The sequence below is a fragment of the Pezoporus occidentalis genome, unplaced genomic scaffold, assembly GCF_034315485.1.
Source record: "Pezoporus occidentalis ecotype Australia unplaced genomic scaffold, CSIRO_AGI_Poc_V1 ctg38, whole genome shotgun sequence".
Classification (NCBI taxonomy): Eukaryota; Metazoa; Chordata; class Aves; order Psittaciformes; family Psittacidae; genus Pezoporus; species Pezoporus occidentalis.
Window position 1 is genome coordinate 3,447,187 of NW_026915702.1, and position 18,287 is coordinate 3,465,473.

The 18,287-nt window shown below is 36.8% G+C and overlaps 1 protein-coding gene across 4 annotated transcripts in view; it reads left to right on the forward strand.

The window, feature by feature from the left end:
• PCLO (piccolo presynaptic cytomatrix protein) overlaps nucleotides 1–18,287 on the forward strand; it is a 358,200-nt gene that overhangs the window by 207,110 nt on the left and 132,803 nt on the right. For all 4 annotated transcript variants that reach the window (XM_062631954.1, XM_062631955.1, XM_062631956.1 and 1 more), the window contains exons 7-9: nucleotides 1,051–3,256; nucleotides 8,394–8,542; nucleotides 15,105–15,186. In XM_062631954.1, coding sequence (XP_062487938.1) covers nucleotides 1,051–3,256; nucleotides 8,394–8,542; nucleotides 15,105–15,186 — 2,437 coding nt within the window. The remainder of the gene's footprint in view (nucleotides 1–1,050; nucleotides 3,257–8,393; nucleotides 8,543–15,104; nucleotides 15,187–18,287) is intronic.

Consider the following 18,287-nt stretch of genomic DNA (forward strand, 5'->3'; position numbering starts at 1 on the left):
GGGTAATGTACCTGCATTCTTTGTGGGCCTAAATATATTAAAAAATAAAAAGAACTTCTCAAAACCACTTGTAAAGTAGGGTGCAATTCAGATTGCATTTAACCAGTTGCAGTGTTTAGTTGATGGAGAGAGGAAGGCACTTCCAAAAAATGACTCATCAGCCTAAGGTAAATACTTCCCCTAGATCAGGATGAATATCACACTTCCACCATTAACTGTAGGGAAGTCCGGACATCTGGACTGAAATAGAATCCTATATTTTTATGCTGCTTAACTTTTTTTTTTAAGAAGTTTTAAACTATAGCATTGGAACTAGAACAAATTTCAGTTAAGAAAGTCTTCAGTGAACTCAAGAAAGTGCATAGCACTTTTCTAAAGCCCAAGAATCTTCCCTGAAAACTTATATATGTAGCAGCAGAAGTGAGGCAAAATTTGCAGCATTGACCTAGAACTACCTGTTGTGCTAGATGTGTTGTCACCAGAAAGTCCTCCTTTGGTGTCTGGATTTCAGTACAAGTTTTAACTGCTTAGTATGCACTCAGTGTCTGGCTCAGAGACTCTTATTTGATTATATAGATTGCACACATATTTATATATGAATATATATATGTACATTTATAATTATATTTTTCTATCAGATGTTATATACAAGGAAGCTGGATAGGCCTATATTTATTCCTCTCCCACACTAACATGCACTGTACATGTTCATTTATAAGCATATAAAAATAAAAAACTTTTTAATTGCAGTCCATTCAGGTTCTGGAATATAAAGTAAACTTTACAATCTTAGGCTAAACAAAGTCTTAGTGTGTGGCGCCCTTATTTTCTTAGACTGATTAGATTCCTGACCTTTAGCAGGTTGATGGCAATTTTTTTCATGACATTTTCTGCTTCTTATCCAAAGATGAGACAAGCTTTCCTCTCCATTAGAGAAAGTTTGTGGTTAAGATATAAAGCCATACCATAAAAAACAAAAAAATTAAATCACTTATTAAATTGCCATCAAATTTCTGGAACAGTGATCCAGTTGTGTTTCTTTTCTTGCAGACAAAAGGTTCTTCAAGCATAACTCCATCAGGCACTCAAAAGAAGGTGAAGAGGACTCTGCCCAACCCACCTCCAGAGGAAGCAACAGCAGGAACACAGTCGCCATATACTTCTGTGGGATCAGTTTCACGGAGAAGGATTTGTAGGACCAACACTATGGCCAGAGCCAAAATTCTTCAGGATATAGACAGGGAATTGGATCTGGTTGAACGTGAATCAGCCAAGCTTAGGAAAAAGCAAGCAGAGCTAGATGAGGAGGAAAAAGAAATAGATGCCAAGCTGAGATACTTGGAAATGGGTATTAATAGGAGAAAAGAAGCCTTACTGAAAGAAAGAGAAAAGAGAGAGCGTGCCTATCTCCAAGGAGTAGCAGAAGAACGTGATTATATGTCAGACAGTGAAGTTAATAATACTAGGTCAACCAGAATAGAAACTCAGCATGGCTTGGAAAGACCACGTACTGCACCCCAGACAGAATTTAACCAGTTTATGCCACCACAAACCCAGCCAGAAACACAGTTTGCCCCTGCTACAAGCCCATATGCTCAATATCAGTATTCATCTCCTGCCCTGCCAACTCAAGCACCAACTCAGTTCACACAGCAGTCACATTACCAACAGCAGCCTTTATATCACCAGCAGGTTTCACCCTATCAGACCCAGACAGCTTTCCAAACAGGAGCTACTATGTCCTATACTCCACAGGCCCAACCTCCACCATCACAACAGCCATCATATCAACTCCCATCACAGATGATGGTGATACAGCCAAAGCCAAGACAAACTACATTGTATTTGGAGCCTAAGATAACAACAAACTATGATGTAATTCGAAATCAGCCTCTCATGATAGCACCAGTTTCAACTGACAATAATTATGCAGTTTCCCAATTGGGCAGTAAATACTCTACCTTGGACTTAAGGATAGGGCTAGATGAGAGAAACAGCATAGCAAGCAGCCCTATATCAAGCATATCTGCAGATTCATTCTATGCAGATATAGACCACCACCATACGCCCCGAAATTATGTGCTGATTGATGATATAGGAGAACTTACTAAAGGAACAGGAGGACTTGGTTCCAGTTTTACCCTCCATGAGAAAGATCTGACCAAAACAGATCGACTGCTTCGCACAACTGAGGCCAGGAGAGCACAAGAAGTGTCAGACTTCCTAGCACCACTGCAGACTTCTTCTAGGTTACATTCCTATGTTAAAGCTGAGGAAGATCCAATGGAGGACCCTTATGAGCTCAAACTTCTGAAACACCAGATAAAACAAGAGTTCCGTAGAGGTGCAGAAAGTCTTGATCATCTGGCTGGCCTGTCACAGTATTACCATGCAGAGGGCAGCTACAGGCATTTTCCAAAATCTGAGAAATACAGCATAGGTAGGCTTACTCTTGAGAAACAGGCTGCTAAACAGCTCCCAGCAGCCCTCCTTTACCAGAAGCAATCAAAACACAAGAAAGCTTTGATAGACCCCAAACTAACAAAGTTTTCACCTATCCAAGAAAGCAGAGACCTTGAGCCTGACTACTCAAGCTATATGACTTCTAGCACTTCAACACTTGGGGGAATTACAACGAGGGCAAGGCTTCTTCAGGATGATATCACTTTTGGCCTTAGAAAAAACATCACTGACCAACAGAAATACATGGGGCCAGCACTGACTTCATCCATTGGAGGAGGCCTTGGGACTGCACTAGGTCCAACAATGAGATCCACATTACAAGATGATTCAGACAAGTCTTATAGCAGTGGTAGTAGATCTAGGCCCTCATCTAGACCATCCTCAGTGTATGGGCTTGATTTGTCATTAAAAAGGGATTCTTCCAGTTCTTCTTTAAGACTGAAAGCCCAGGAAGCTGAACCCTTAGATGTTTCCTTTAGCCATGCTGCACCTTCTGGAAGAACTAAACCCACCAGTCTACCTATTAGCCAAAGCAGGGGAAGGATCCCTATAGTAGCGCAGAACTCAGAGGAAGAGAGCCCACTAAGTCCTGTTGGCCAGCCAATGGGCATGGCAAGAGCAGCAGCTGGACCCTTGCCACCAATTTCTGCAGATACCAGGGACCAATTTGGATCGAGCCATTCATTACCTGAGGTCCAGCAACATATGAGGGAGGAGTCACGGACTCGAGGCTATGATCGAGATATAGCCTTCATCATGGATGACTTCCAGCATGCAATGTCAGACAGTGAAGGTAAATTAGGCCTCAGACTGGTATCTTACTATCATAACACAAATCCTCATTTCTATGCATGTGTCTAATTTTTGTTATACTTCAAAGACTCATTCTTTTTTCTGTTCCTTGGTGCATCTTCTGTGTATCTATATTTTGGGGGTTTGATTTGTCTTGTTTATTTGATATTTTTTATTTTACACTTACATCAGTTCCTGGATGTCGTCAAGCTATTCTAGCATGCTTACTATATTGCTGTTGATTTGCTTACTCTTTGGTTTGCTTGTGGATTTTCCTTTTCACTTGTTGATGTCTACTTTTCTAAGAATGTTGTGTAGAAATTTCCATGTACAATACAGGCCCTTCCGTCAGTCTTTCTGTGGAGCCTTTTCCTATGACTGTGGATCATTGAACTTATTTGCAATATTTTTTGTTGAGATTTGGAAATAATTTCCCAAATCTCTAGAAAGCTCTAGAAATTTTATTTGCATGAAATTTCATAATAGAATTCAAGAACTGATAGTTCCATCTCCAGATGCATCATGTTAGATATAGAAATAGTATGTTCATTAAGTACATATTGTATGTTAGAACCATATAGAGCTTAACGTGATAGCAAAATTACATTCTAAGTATGGTTTGTTGAAAGCATCCAGTCACGTGAACTTCTGTGCATTCTGAATTGTGATGATGTAAGATAACTTGTTCTTTGGATGGTGCAAGACAATCTCATCCTTCAATAAACTTGTATAAACTACTTTACTTCTAATGATGGATTATGCAGCGCAGCTGGTTTTATATGCACCCCATACAACATGTCTGCCAAATAAGCACAAGAGTTTATCTCACTTAGGTTTATGAAAGGGATCTTTCTGATGTATTATAAATGCAATTAAAAATGTTTCTTCTGAGTAAGTATAGCAGAATGTTAAAGCTGATGTTGAGTACTAAATAGCTGCAAAATATGTGTCAGTTTTGTTTGAGTCAGTTCAGATTTAATATATTCTAAATTGTTTAAAAATCATAAAGACAGTTTGAAAGAAAATGAAATTAAGATGTTCAAAATTGTATGCGCTCCCTTAACTTTTTCTTATATGTATTACTGCACAATAAAAGCAACTTTGCATGCGCCATATTGTCTGTAAATGGCAGTGATTGTCTCAAAAGACACATTTGCATGATTATGAAGTAGAATGGTTTATTTTTCAGGTTTATATTAACCTCCATGTTCATTATTGCATTATGGCTTTTTTACATATGCTGAATTTTTCATAAACATTACAAAACTGAATATATTTGCCTTCCTTGATACTACAATATATTGAAGAGTTTTGTTCTGTAAGTTTCTTTTCTTATTTCTTAGATATTTACAACCCCGTCATGAAGTCTGTGTTTCAGGGAAGATTCAGGATCATCAGCTTTTTATCAGAAGATTAAGTGTTTTTACTGTTCTTAAATTCTTAGCACACAGAGTCTTATAATTAAATCTGAAGGCAGTTGAGAGGAACCCCATAAGCCACAATTCATATCCTTCTTAAATAAGTAGGTGTTACCTTGTCTCAACAATAGTTGTCGTCCTAGGTCACATTGTGGGACACAGGACTTTTCCTCCTGAAAACTTAAGGAAAACCAAACTGTACACACAAAAAAAAACCAAAAAAACAACAACAAAAAAACCTATTTGGTGCTATTCTGCCACAGATAAACAGGGCATAGCAAATTCTATTTGTGTAGAGTGCATTATATTTATTGCATATTTGTACAAGGAATCCATGTTACATTTTAGGTTGAACATGTTTTAGTTTTAAATTAGTCTCTGATTAGTTGCAGTCTCTTAGAAGTACTATAATTGAATTCACATGTTCATTAGTAGAATGAATACCCTGAATACCAGGGTTTCCACTTTTACAATATTTCTCTACTTCCTGTCAAGCTTTTGTTTCTTTAGAAGTATCTTATTTTTGCTCCATTTTGTGTAAAGTCTTGGGAAATCAACACACTTCATAACATTATTTTCAAATATGCTGTATAATAGCAAGTAACTTGAATTGAGAAACATTCATATAATTTGGATGTAAGATAAAAAAATCTTCCAAAGAAACAATTCCAGTTCTTCAGAAGGATATGACCTTCTTTTCTCTGTACAATACTTTGCTCTTAGTGTCCTGACAGTGGAAAACTCTTGCATGGTGTTGATGAGATTTTATTAAAAGAAATCAATCTTAAGCGCTACCTTAGGAAACCTCTTCTTGAGCTAAAGCTTGAATTTTCATCTTTAAAGACTTTTAAAAACTAATGTAAGCCAAGATATTAAATTTTAATTGTTTTTCTTCAATTCAAATTGAGAGATATGCTTGACTTTCTGCTCAGTTTTTATAGTCACTTTCCATAATAAATACCAGAAGACAATAGAAATTTTGGACTTTGAGGCCAAAACTACTGTTTTTCACTAGGCACACTTGCATAGCACAACAAATCTTAAAACCGTGCTTCAGCACCTAAGTAGTACCTACAAAAGGATTCCAGACTTCAGCAGGTTAAGAAAGCATTTTTAGTGTTGAAGAAGCACAACATCCAGAGCTTCCCATTGAAAAGAGCTAGCATTTTGAGTTTTGCAACATGCAGTGCTCCTAGTACCATGGAAGCTCTGATCCACCAAACAGAGCTTTACTAACCCCATACCTGCCACAGTTTCCACAAAATATTAATTAATGTTGGATTGAATAATAACTTTCAAGGATGCTGAAGCTAGCACTCGCTGCTGGTTAGCTGAGAAGATGTAAAATGTATAAAATGTACTCTTTTTCACCTAAAGGATTTTTTTTTCTTTTATATGCTAAATTGTCAATTCTACTTAAACAATTCTTCTAAATTTAGAAATTTAAAATTGAGATATGAAGACATCAAGACATCAACACAGCTGACCCCTTGTAATTTTTCATCTGTGGGATTTAGGATGATCACTATGAGTTCTCTGATCAAGTTTCTTGGATTCCACAGCCTGGAGTTCAATCTCACCTTGTTAAACTGTGTGTGATTAACAGCAGGGGACCTTATTGACTGCAGCAGGATTTTTTTACAGGTGGAACCATCTGTCTGCATATTGTTAGCCTCAGAAAAAAGGATGTATCCTCCAAGACAGTCAGTGATTCATCTTGGCTGTTCTCAGGTTTCTAGCTAAAACAAATCCCAGTGAATCAAGCCAAAACCAATTCCGTGTGCACGTATATATGAGTGTGGTGTGTGTTTATATAAAAAAAAAAACAAAAAACACACCATATTTCATATAAAATATGCACATTCATCACAGTTTGATAAGTTTGATAAAGGCTGGCCTGAAGTGCAACATGGAATTCTATATGTGCTAGCTTTTCAAAAGAAGAAATTCAGCAAAAGTTATTTTAACTGAACCAGAAGGAAATGACAGCTCAGCTAATGACACAGATTGTGATAGTCAGCATTAGTATTTGAGATCAGGAAAATGCATTAGGTTCTTCATGTAAGCCTCAGCAAGAAGTTATGTCAGGATGAGTTATGAACCAGCCTGCTACTCACAGGCACTAGTCAATTGGCATAAACGTATAAAGCATAAAGGATTTGCATATTAAATCATAATGGTTTATTGAGAGCAATTAATAACTACCCAGACAAGCATCAACCTTTAATAAAATTTCTATTTAATTCATGTATGCTTATCTAAGTAATATTTTCAAACCATTTTGTATTACATTGAATTTATGCACAGTAAAGAAGGAAGAGACTGTATAATATCTGAACCAAGATTAAGAACTGTCCAAAGGCCTAATATAATACAGAATGTTGTTTTAAACACATGCAAAATATTATTTTTTAAAAACTATGCATATATATTGATCCTTTTTTGGGGGAAATCTAATAAAATAATAATGAAAACCCAGAACTTTTTATTTTTCTCCTGTTAAACATTTTCTAATTATTTGTTAAACCATCTAGATTGTTTCCTTTAACAACTAAAACCAGAAGATTATGCACAGCACCGTTTTTCATTTTAAATTCTCTTCTGTGTCATGAAACAATTGTGTTCACTCATGTTACTATAGCAACAACTGACCTTATTTAAGGTTTGCAATTTTGGTGGTTTTGATGAAACAAATATTGTCTTTCTCTGAATTCCAAATTTATCTTGCTTATTAAAGCATAAAATTAAAACTTTCATCACAGTCTAATTAAATGCACATTGTTTTGATTGTCACTGATGGACAACATAGATAAAAATCTGTATACTGTATAGTGGAAATATTAAACACATAGAAGCTGATTCTGATCTAAATGGAGTGAAACCTGTCAATTCACCCAATCAGTAGTAGGCATAAGTATGTGTATTTGCAAAACAGATTTCAATGAAATGGTATTACACACAAAAGTGTCTCTAACACAGTAGGTTTTATACAGGTTTAAATCTGATCCAAGTATAAGTACATTAGTTTTACAGAATCATTGCAAAAAGAGCATTCTGGCTAACTTTCCACACATAAAGGTTCATACTGCAATATCAGGGGATGAAATTCAAAATAAGAAGACTTGCAATATTTCTGCTTAGAATTATAAAGAGTATAGATTTCTTCATATCTTCTTGCTTTTGGGATGATACTGATTTTATAAAGGAGTCTCTATTTTCTGCTAGGTAGCTCTAGAGTATTTCCAAAATATTTTGAAGAATATTCAGTTCAGAATTTTGGAAATTAATAGAGATTGGGTTTGAGGGCTGGTTTGGGGGTTTTGTGGGTTTTTTGGGTTGGTTTGATTTTTATTTTTTTTTCCCTTAGCCTACTGCAAAGTAACTAATTTGACTCATTTCTTTCATCAAACATTTTAGAGATGTGTGAAATCTGCAGTGTGTTGATCAGCTGCCAGAAGGAAGGAAAAGGCTATATCACTGAGCAGTGGGTTTCTTCTGGTATTTAATACCATAGTTTTGACAGAAACAGAACCTTCTCACTTTGCCGTATCACTTACACCTAAATTATGCCTGAGTTCAATGTCTCAAGTCTCGCCTGTAACTTTGCTTTAGCTGCATGGCCAATTGGTGACCACTATGCATGTTTGCTATGCGCAATGCACATTATTGCCTATGCCCACCACTGGATCAGAACATTTGACCTGTCCTTGGTTTTCAAAGCCTATCATCTCCGTCGTGAAGAAACAGATTGGTTTGACAAGCCCAGGGAGTCTCGTTTGGAGAATGGACATCCCCTTGACAGAAGGCTGCCAGAGAAGCTGTCCCACTCCCGACCACCAAGTCAACATCAAGATCAAATAAGCTGTCAAGTAAGCCATGCCTTTACTCTTATGAAAGTTCAACAATTTAATCACGCTGTGCAAGTGTAGGGACTACAGGTTTAATCAAATTCCAGCTGCATTCAACTGAAGAGCTGTTGAACCTGTATTTGTCATCACTACTTGATCATAAAATTAGAGCCTACAATTTGTCTACAATTCAGTATTAATTTTGCCGGTTGTCCTTTGATTTTTGAAACATAACTGAAAGCAGTAAATCTGCTAACCAGAACTATCTATACATTCAGTATTCCTATTAAAAAAAAAAAAAGTGTAACAGTCCCATTTTATCTTATCAGCTTTATCCCATCCAAATTCAAACACTTCTTTTAATAGTTGGAAAAGGGCTGCTTTGTCTTACTGACACTCATTCCCACTTTTAGATGATCACTATAATCCCAGCATTCTGTGATCTATTACTGAATAAATCAGCAGGACTTTATCAATCTAATAATTAAAATGTTTCATTTATTACAGTATGAACTAAAAATACCATATTATTCTTTTCAAGATTGCTGACTTCGAAGTCTTGGTCACTTCAGTATACCATGACATTTCTTCTTTTTATTAATGAAGCTTACATATTTCAGATATTTAAGGTCTTCACTTGATTATTGCAGTTATCATTTTACACTCTATTTTCCATGAAATGCAATGGATGCAAGAGAAGGTATTACATAGCCCCTTTGTGGTACTTAATAGCTTATATTGCTTGTACTAATTCCTCAGGTAACATAGGAACGGGAATATCATGTTGTCATGCAACCTTCCAAACTTTTTTGCTGGTGAGGATTTTTAATGACATTTGGCAATAGAATATAGGTTTTATAAAGTAAGGATGTGGATTTTTATGAAGTAAACACTCAAATATCTTGCAATGCAAGATGTCATTTGTTTTTATTTTCCTCTCTTTTCCTATCTGCAGTTTAGCATATATTGAGATTTGCACAGCCTAGGCTGCACTGAGTCTATCCATTTCTTGTTGAGAAAGAGGGTTTTACAAATTTTACAAGTATCTATTCAAATAATTCACTCTATAAAGCAATTTTATTGCAGGAGAAAAGATATTTTAGAGTCTTCACAGCTTTTAATGTCACTGGCAATGATAAAAGCTGTCTATCTGAGCACTTAAATCCTCATAAGAAACTTACATTGTTCTGACCATACAGTATTGTATTTGGCCACTACAGCATCATGAGGTAAAATTAAAAATTTCCCTTGAATTTTTTTTTTTTTTTTTTTCCCCAAATGGTTGCTGTTATCCTGAGCTCTGTGATATGGAGGTGCTTGGTAAAACTTACTTAACTTTCACAACTGGAGAGCTTTTCTCCTGGGAAACAGTAACTGGTTCTGTGTGGTACCGTGTAAAGTCTCTGCAGCAGAAAATTGTTGTGGAAGGAGAAGCTTTACAACAGTTCTGTCCTCATCTGTTTCCATCCAGGTTAGCTACTGTCATTCACCCACTGGTATGAAATAGTGTGTCTGCAGAAGGGAGAAATACCAGGTCTCACCAACTGTGTGTCATCTGTTTTGTCAAAATGTTAGTCAGAGCTAGTGTACATTAAATACCTTCAGTAAATATATTTTTTTGATATAACTTAAAAAAATAAACCCAACTATTACCAGATGGATCCACAAATTAAATTACTTTAAGACAAGAGAAAAAGGCTCAGGGCTGGTTCAGAAAGTTTCATTAGCTCCACACTAAATTCTGAAAGTAAAACACTTAGCAATAGAAGCAAGTAAATCAGTATTAACATCTCTATTTTTTACAATTCATGTTAAAGCTCTCAAGAAAAATTATTTTCAGGCCAAGTAGTGTGCTGAAGTAAACTCTCCCTAAAAGCTTTTTCAGCCCTGCCTCTTCTGTAATATAAAAGTTACTGGATTTACTGTCCTGTGACTCCTGCCTGTATCCACAACTCAGTTCTGCAGAGAGCTGTGGTGTCCAAGCATAATATAATGCTGGATTCTACATCCAGACTATCTGAACAGGTCCACCTTATCCCAGAGCTTTCTCTGTCAAGAGACTTTCCTGAAATCAGTTAGGAGGATGATTTCCTAGTTAGCATAACAATTAAGCCATTGCTACTCCTTTAATATCCCATACTAAGCATAAACCAGGCACAAAAGGAAGTATTTGCATCAGTAGTACTAATCTGCTTCTAATGTATCAGTCCATGTTTCCAAACATGGAAACACATTTATTGACTGTAAATGTGCCATTTGTATTTTATCCTTTATAAAAAATGTATTTTACTAACCACTAAGATATTTGTATTCCAGAAGGTTTTGTTTTACATGTGTGAAATATCAATATTCTTACTACATGAAATCAGAACTGCTTATCCCAGAGAGCTTGTACAACTAAAGGTAATAAATAGAGCACAGCCCCGTACTTTTGGGGCAAGAATGCAATGGAGTGACAAGCCTGAACTTCCAGGTTTTATATAACCTAGTTGATTATGTGCACATACTGTATTATCCATATTAAAATATATTTGTTTCTATAGCAACTTCTGTGGAGCTACAGGGTATTCTTAAATCACATTAAATTGCAGCGCAGTTTAGTATCTTAATAGCTGTTTCCCAATATAGTGATACTGAACTGCTTGCCTAAGGATGATAAACATGGTTTAAACCTAATCAATACATAATCTATTACAAATTTATCACTGATTCCCTGTTGACATCAACAGTTTGCTTAGTCACTGCCAGTTGACCAGCAACTTCTTTAAATCTCCAATCAGCAAAGCTTTTTTTTATTATTACCTTCTGTGAAAATCATTTTACATCCTGAACTAAACTGACTGTTTCTAACAGGTTGGAAGGAACAGTAGGAGGAAGTGCCAGGGGAGTAAGTCATCATTACAAGGAGATGGACAGTGAGAGTATATTAACAGGAGATAAGTAGCTTGACTGTAAGGGGTTTTAAATTCAGAACTTCCAGTGATCATAAGTGGGACATTTTAATGAATAATAAAAACCAGACTCATCATAATACCAGCGTATTGTCAACAGTTCACTTTGGCAACAGTTTCCGATAACAAAAAGAAGGCAATAACTCTAAAGATGCAACCTTTTGAATGTTAATCCCCATTTCTAAAGGCCTTCAAAAAATAAATGCTCTTCTTGGTTCATGGGTCCGTACCATTCCCTTGAAATTTAATCTGTGCCTTTCTAGGGGAACTTCTATATTAAAGATTATAAAAAATGGGTCATGAGGTGAGCAGTGGAGTTAAAGTGAGAAAACAGGGTTTATGATAGAGAGCCAGAAGGCTACCTGCAAACTTTTGTTCCACATTCTTTAAATCCATCCTGCTTAGTTTTGACTGCTTTCCAGCTACCAAGGGAATTTCATTCCTGTTTGTAGTATACTAGTTTCTCTCTTTGAGCTTGGAGGGAGAAGGCATTTTCTGATTTAGATTCTGTAGAAATATGATGAGAAATGGGACATTTCCAAATTTAGTGTAAATGATAAAATACCTACTCTAATAAGATTAGATGCCCCCTCACTGTAATTCAAGACAGAATTTAGCAGGCCGTTTCTCATATTTGGTCACTCAGAAATGTTCTCACTGCATGCCAGAATGACTTCGAAATCAAAAGTCAAGGGTCAATGTACTGACTGAATTGCAGAAGCAAAGGCCGCTCTGCAACTGATTAATGAGCAGGAACATTGTATTTGTTAAGCTTTTCTTTGATGCTTCTTTTGCAAAATGTCTGAATCATCAGGGATCTATCAGGAAAGATAACTTTCTACGTTTAGGATTCCTAGCGAACTTGACATTCGTGCTCTGCAGAGGACATGATGTAGTGATTCAAAGGGGCAGAATTAACGTAGTTATGGAAATTCTTGATACCCTCTCCCACAGGTCTTGTACTCTCATACAAGTACCTATGATACTCAGAAATTAAATAAGTAATGTGTAACCCATCATCTTGACATCTTGTTCCTGGATACCTAACTCCGGTAAATTTTCCCTCGGAGACTGTATTTCCTAAAGGACTACAACCAGGAGCAGCTGCTGAGACTTACCTTATCAGGCCCTGTATAATAGGTTGGTGGAAGAGGCGCAACACCCTTTAAAACCAGAAATTACTGTGGCTTTGATGACCTGGTCCAAAGACCATTTAACATATTATAGCTGGTACTGTGGTCTTTGCCCAGAATACTAAAATGCACTTTATGCATTTTATCTCTTAAATACAGGACTAAAGAAATTTATTCTTCTTAATTGTCCTCCTTACCTAATAAAGTTTCCTTACATGAGTCTTCCATAATGTTTCCTTTTCAGACAAAATATGTAAAGACAATGAAGGGAAACTAAAGTGCAAGTTTAAACTGTTTTTCTGTAACAGTGTTAGAAAACCTTAGCACATTTATTTGCCATTCATTCCAACTTTTGGAGAGGCTTTGATCCAACTCATAACATGAAACACATGACCAGAGCTTAAATTCCTGGAGGAAAAACTTTAGACTCGTTTAACTCACTGAGATGAAACCGCCAAGGGCCTACTGAGTAACCAGCTGAATAGTCAGATAGAAGGGCCTCCTGGCATATATCCAGGAGAAGAGAAATCAGCTTTAGTGAAAGTTAGATGTGAACAATTGGAAGCACAAAGTATTTTGTGTTCTAAAGGTTTTCAAATATACTACTAAATTATCCAGAAAAAAAAAAAAGTAACTATTCTTTGCATTATCTGTTTACGGCAGCCATGTTTTTTTCCATTTATTCTGACACATAACTTTCTGAAGGTAAACGCCTAATGAAATGTCCAGTTTAAATACTGATTCCCACTAACAATAAAAAATAAAATGATACCCTGAATACTAATAAACTTTAATGCTTTTATTCATACCTATCCTAATGACCAAGATTTAAACTTACCATAAAATTATGGAAGTGAATGTAATGAGGAAGTGATAGACTAAAGAAGGAGACAGTCTATATTTTCTGAAATATTTGTCAGCAATCATGCACAATATAGCATTGAATATTCTTGGATTATTATTTATGCCAAAACCAAATCTTGCTAAAGACAGATAAGATACAGCAATTAAAAACAATGTGAATTATATGACCTGCAGTGTTCTTCAGTTAAATTGAACTGCTCGCAGCAAAATAGATCTGAGCTAAGGATCTGTTCAAATGTGTTCATGTGCTTCTCTTGTTACATTATTTTGTATTTCTTTTGATTTAATTAAAAATACAATTAGATGCATTCTTCCAGATATTTTACAATTGTGTGTAAGCTACAAGTGACAAATACATTATTTTTGCTGTTGAATTACACTCGCTGAGTTTCTGACAATATCACTAGAAACATGACAGTGTCCCTATGCATTAATAAGCATGGAAGTCTCATGGCACTTCGTACACTTCTGGCAATATTAGACCCAATGTTCTGTCAAAATTCAGTGGTAAATCCTGAAGTCTGTCTTGCTTCGTGTTCTGATTTATTCTGGAGTACACATCCACTATCAAATCCATGATCTCTTTAATGTCTAAGACTAATTACAGTCAATACTGCTCTCAGTGTGTTACGGGAGGATTTCAGCCTTCTAGATACAATGTCATCCATTGAATAAGAAGATGAATTACCACAATAGATGTATAAACTCTTCTGCTCACTGTAGGATGAAGATAAATGAGTCACTGGACTTCTTTTCTTCCCCTCCCATCACTTCTGTGTGCTATCCACTAACATCATAAACACTCTAGGGCAAAAGCTGGGTTTGAAGTGCTTAGTTCAGGAGGAGCTTAATCTCTTGAAGTGCTACTTAAATATAAATAATAATAATAAACTCTTGGCACAGAATGCTGATACACTCAGCTGCATAACCATGCTGATTAATATTGTCCCACTGGCTCCTTGAATCTGGCTCCCTGACATGGTCCTTCTTGTACCATTGACTCAAGGCAGTTGGGATCATCCCAGTTGGAAACGTGGCTCTTCAGTGCCTATTGTGGAGTTGCATTGCTTTCAGCTTTCACACTTTCCAGTACCAGCCCAAGTAAATGTTGAAAATTTTCATATAAAATGTAATCCTGAAAGTTTTAGGTTGGGTCTTTCAAAAAGCTTTTGAAATTTGGTAACACGAGGTACATTGGAATATGTGGATTTGCTGGAACTAAAGCAGTGACTTGTAGCTGTGTACACATTCAACTACCATTTTGTTTAGGTTTGTATGAATAGGATTTTATAATGATTACAGAAGTTATGTTTAATTTCATCTCTTGAACATTGCTTGAGCAAAGGATTAATGTTAAGATGAGCTACAGAAGACAGTGTCAACCTTCTAGTTATTAGGAAGTAAAAATTAGAACTAAAGCCATATTCAAAATGAAGCTAACATTCATTAACCTGCAGAAGGATTTTGCAGTCTGACAAGCGTCTTTAAACTTGGGGGAGTGTTTGAATTGTGAAGTTGTAATATTTAACTGGATGAAATAAGTTTGTTTGCTTGTTTCTGTTTCAACTGTCTAAAAATATTGATACAATTGATGTTGGTTTATCTTTTTATGACATGCACATTTGTGTTCCTCAGATAAATGGGAAACCCCTGCAGTACATTTTCCCTCATGCAAGGCTCAAACTGCTGAGAGACCCAAAGGATCACACAGTTTCAGGTAAAAAGCAACAACCCTCTACGACACATAATAATTGATTTGATTAGCATGAATCATGCAAAAGATTTCCAGTATTAAAAATAGCTCCTGTGTAATATCAGCAGGGAATACAGTGGTCATTTCAGATCTTGCTGGTTGGTTATAACAGAAAGCAGCAGTGCGGAAAAAAAGGTCACAACATCTGTTCAAGACACATAAGCTATACAGACATGAAAAACAGAGGGAAAATCTGTTGTGTTATACATATGAGCAGTCTGTGTTGCTGTTGCTTTTTACATAACTTGATATTCTCTGTATGAGAAGTTTCTGTAAAACAGGCTTGTGTAGGTGTTCAATATGCATAGAATCGAGAATTTTATTCTTTCTGTACTGGAACTTCTCTACAGAGGGGGGGTAGAAGAATAATCAGATCCCTTTTTTTCTGTGCTATCTTCACATGGAGACATTTATCACAGGACTTCAGATTTATTCTCTTATCCCTAACGCTAAAACAAATGTTCATGTAAGTCTGAGTCTTCTTGCAAACAGATGAAAGTGGCAAAGGTTATATTCATTCACCTCCCAAACTCTGAGCAGGGACACAGTGTGATGTTTTCACATATCACACTGGAAAAGGCCGCCAGTTCCAAGGTCTAGCACAGGTAAGGTCTGTCTGCGTGAGCTTTTGGAGTTTCACTCTTTCTCACATCTAATACTGATAAGGAACTCAGAGGTTTTTTAATATGCTGTTTGTCTTTCAGAGGTGCATGCTTTGTCCTGAAGTTGTCAGGCTTTCTTTTAACTCACTTAAAAAATTCTAAGAGTTTGTTTCAAACTGTTCCTACCAGAAGTAATTACCAACTGCCAGCTCTGTTATTCCCTAGAGTATTAAGGAGAAAGTGGCATAAACTCACTTGAATTGCTAAATACTGATTTCACAGGTTTTCTGGCAGTAAAATCTTCCATCTCCAGTATCTGCCTCATATTTAGGGTGTTAAAAGAACGTTCTCTGTATATTAGGGGGTATTTTCTTGCTAGTCAGCCTCATACCCACTGATTATTCCAAGATACAGAGAGACCCCTCTGCCCGTCCATCACAGCCTAAAAGCAGCCACTGGGTCCACTGCTGTGTCAGCCTCCACTGCTCCAGGGCCCTTGCAGTTCAGAGGAGCTTCTTGGCATCCCAGTGTAGATCCTTGCCCTGCAGGGCAGTGAGTAATACTGTGATCCAAGCTGCTCTTTTACTCAAAATCAAGTGGAAAAGCAACCACACAACTGTGTATAGCTCATGATTTATTTTACTGAAGGCCTGCTCTTCTATGTAAAGTTATTTACCTTTACGCAATGTGAAATGCCTGTTCCAAATTCTCCACCAGCTCTTTGCTGGCAACCATGGCAACATGGTGTGCATCAGGGTAAATGCCTTGTAAGCCATGTCTGGAAAACCAAGGTGTAGATACTGACTTCCCATTTACTAATGCCCTGCACAACATGCCATGACATAGGATCAAGTGTTTACTCAGGATCCTTCTAAGGTTGCATAACCCACACTGAGATTGCTCACTGCTGTAGCTATGTTATGTTCTACCTAAATTCTAATTGAAGTAAACAAGCTTGGCTATTTGTCTACAAGCTGCAAGCATACTTTTGGTTTTTAGTCCAGAGCACCCTTGCATACCTGCAGTCATACATCTGTATGATGCACATACAGATTTTTCTACAAATATGAAAAGGCTTAAATGCAGATTGCACAGAAAAGAGCCAAAGCTGGCATAGGGTACCAACAAGGAGTATCTGAACTAGAAGAAACTGTACTTTTCACTCTTGATTTTGTACCTCCTTTCCTCCCCCTTCTCTCAGTGTCTGAAGGATTAAAGTACCAGAAATTCTCTTTAACTGTGCAGTGCTTTCTAATTAGCCTTCAGCTTTCCAAATGACCTTTCCAGAACCAAACATGTTTTATTTCACTTTGTAAAAAATTGACTTTTGATTTAACATTATCTGCAAACTAATAGCAAGTATCTTTGTTTATTAACCAGAGGCAGACTTAGAAATCTATTATGCAGCAAAAGGTACCTAAAATATTGGTAGATGAAACAATATATACTCATACCACCATAGCAACCTCACTACAAGATTATTGGACATTCATCTATATGCCATGGTTGGTTGTTAGGCTGGCTGGTTTCTTTCTCTTCCTTTTGTTTCTTTGTTTCTTCCCTTCCTCTGTTTTTTTCCTCTCCCTCTCTTTCTTATCAAGAGTACCAAAATGAAGTATTGAGTAATTTTAATTGTTTGCCTTATACTTGCTGCATAGGCACAGGAAGAGTGTATGTTAAAAAACTCACCCACCCTCACTAAAAATCACATGGGGAATCATATCTCTGAGAGAACAGCCAGCCACTGCCTGGGTGACAATGGGAGTCTCTGTTGCAACCATCCTTTCAGTAGCATCTTTTATCAGACAAGACTCCCTGAGCTGTTGTGTTGCTGGAGTCTTGTCATCTGGGCTGTGGTCCTGGGGGACCACAACAGCATATGCATCATAAATTGTCTCTGATTATCTTATGGTAGATAAAAAACATCCTTTGTTTTAGCTGTGCACAGAAACATGTCTTACACGATCATTTCTGCACATGCAAGAACAGTCTCTACTGGTGATTTAAATGATCTATGTGCAGTTTGGCCATTTCAGCAGCAGGAGCTGCCTGGGGAGATGCCTGAGACTGGCAGGTTCTCTTCTCAGGGAATTGCTGAACATATCTTACATATACAAATAGTGTACCTTAACTGGCATGTGCACAGCATGAGCTACATAGGGATATCTCCCAAACTGTCCACATGTTCCCACTAAATCCTGTAACTGTTGATCAGCTTCCTTGCTAGGAAGCTAGATAGTGGTTCAGACCATCAGCACACCTTGCTAGGGAGTCCTGGGCCAGCTGTAACTATAGGGCAAGGATGAATTTCATCCCAATATCACCATTATAATTTGAATTCCATAGATCTCATCACATATTTAGCATGGTAGAGGTTGCTGTGTGATTATTGATCTAGAAACTGTCACATCATGAATATCAGTTATAAGAACAGTCCCAAATAATTTAAAATTCAGGCTGTAT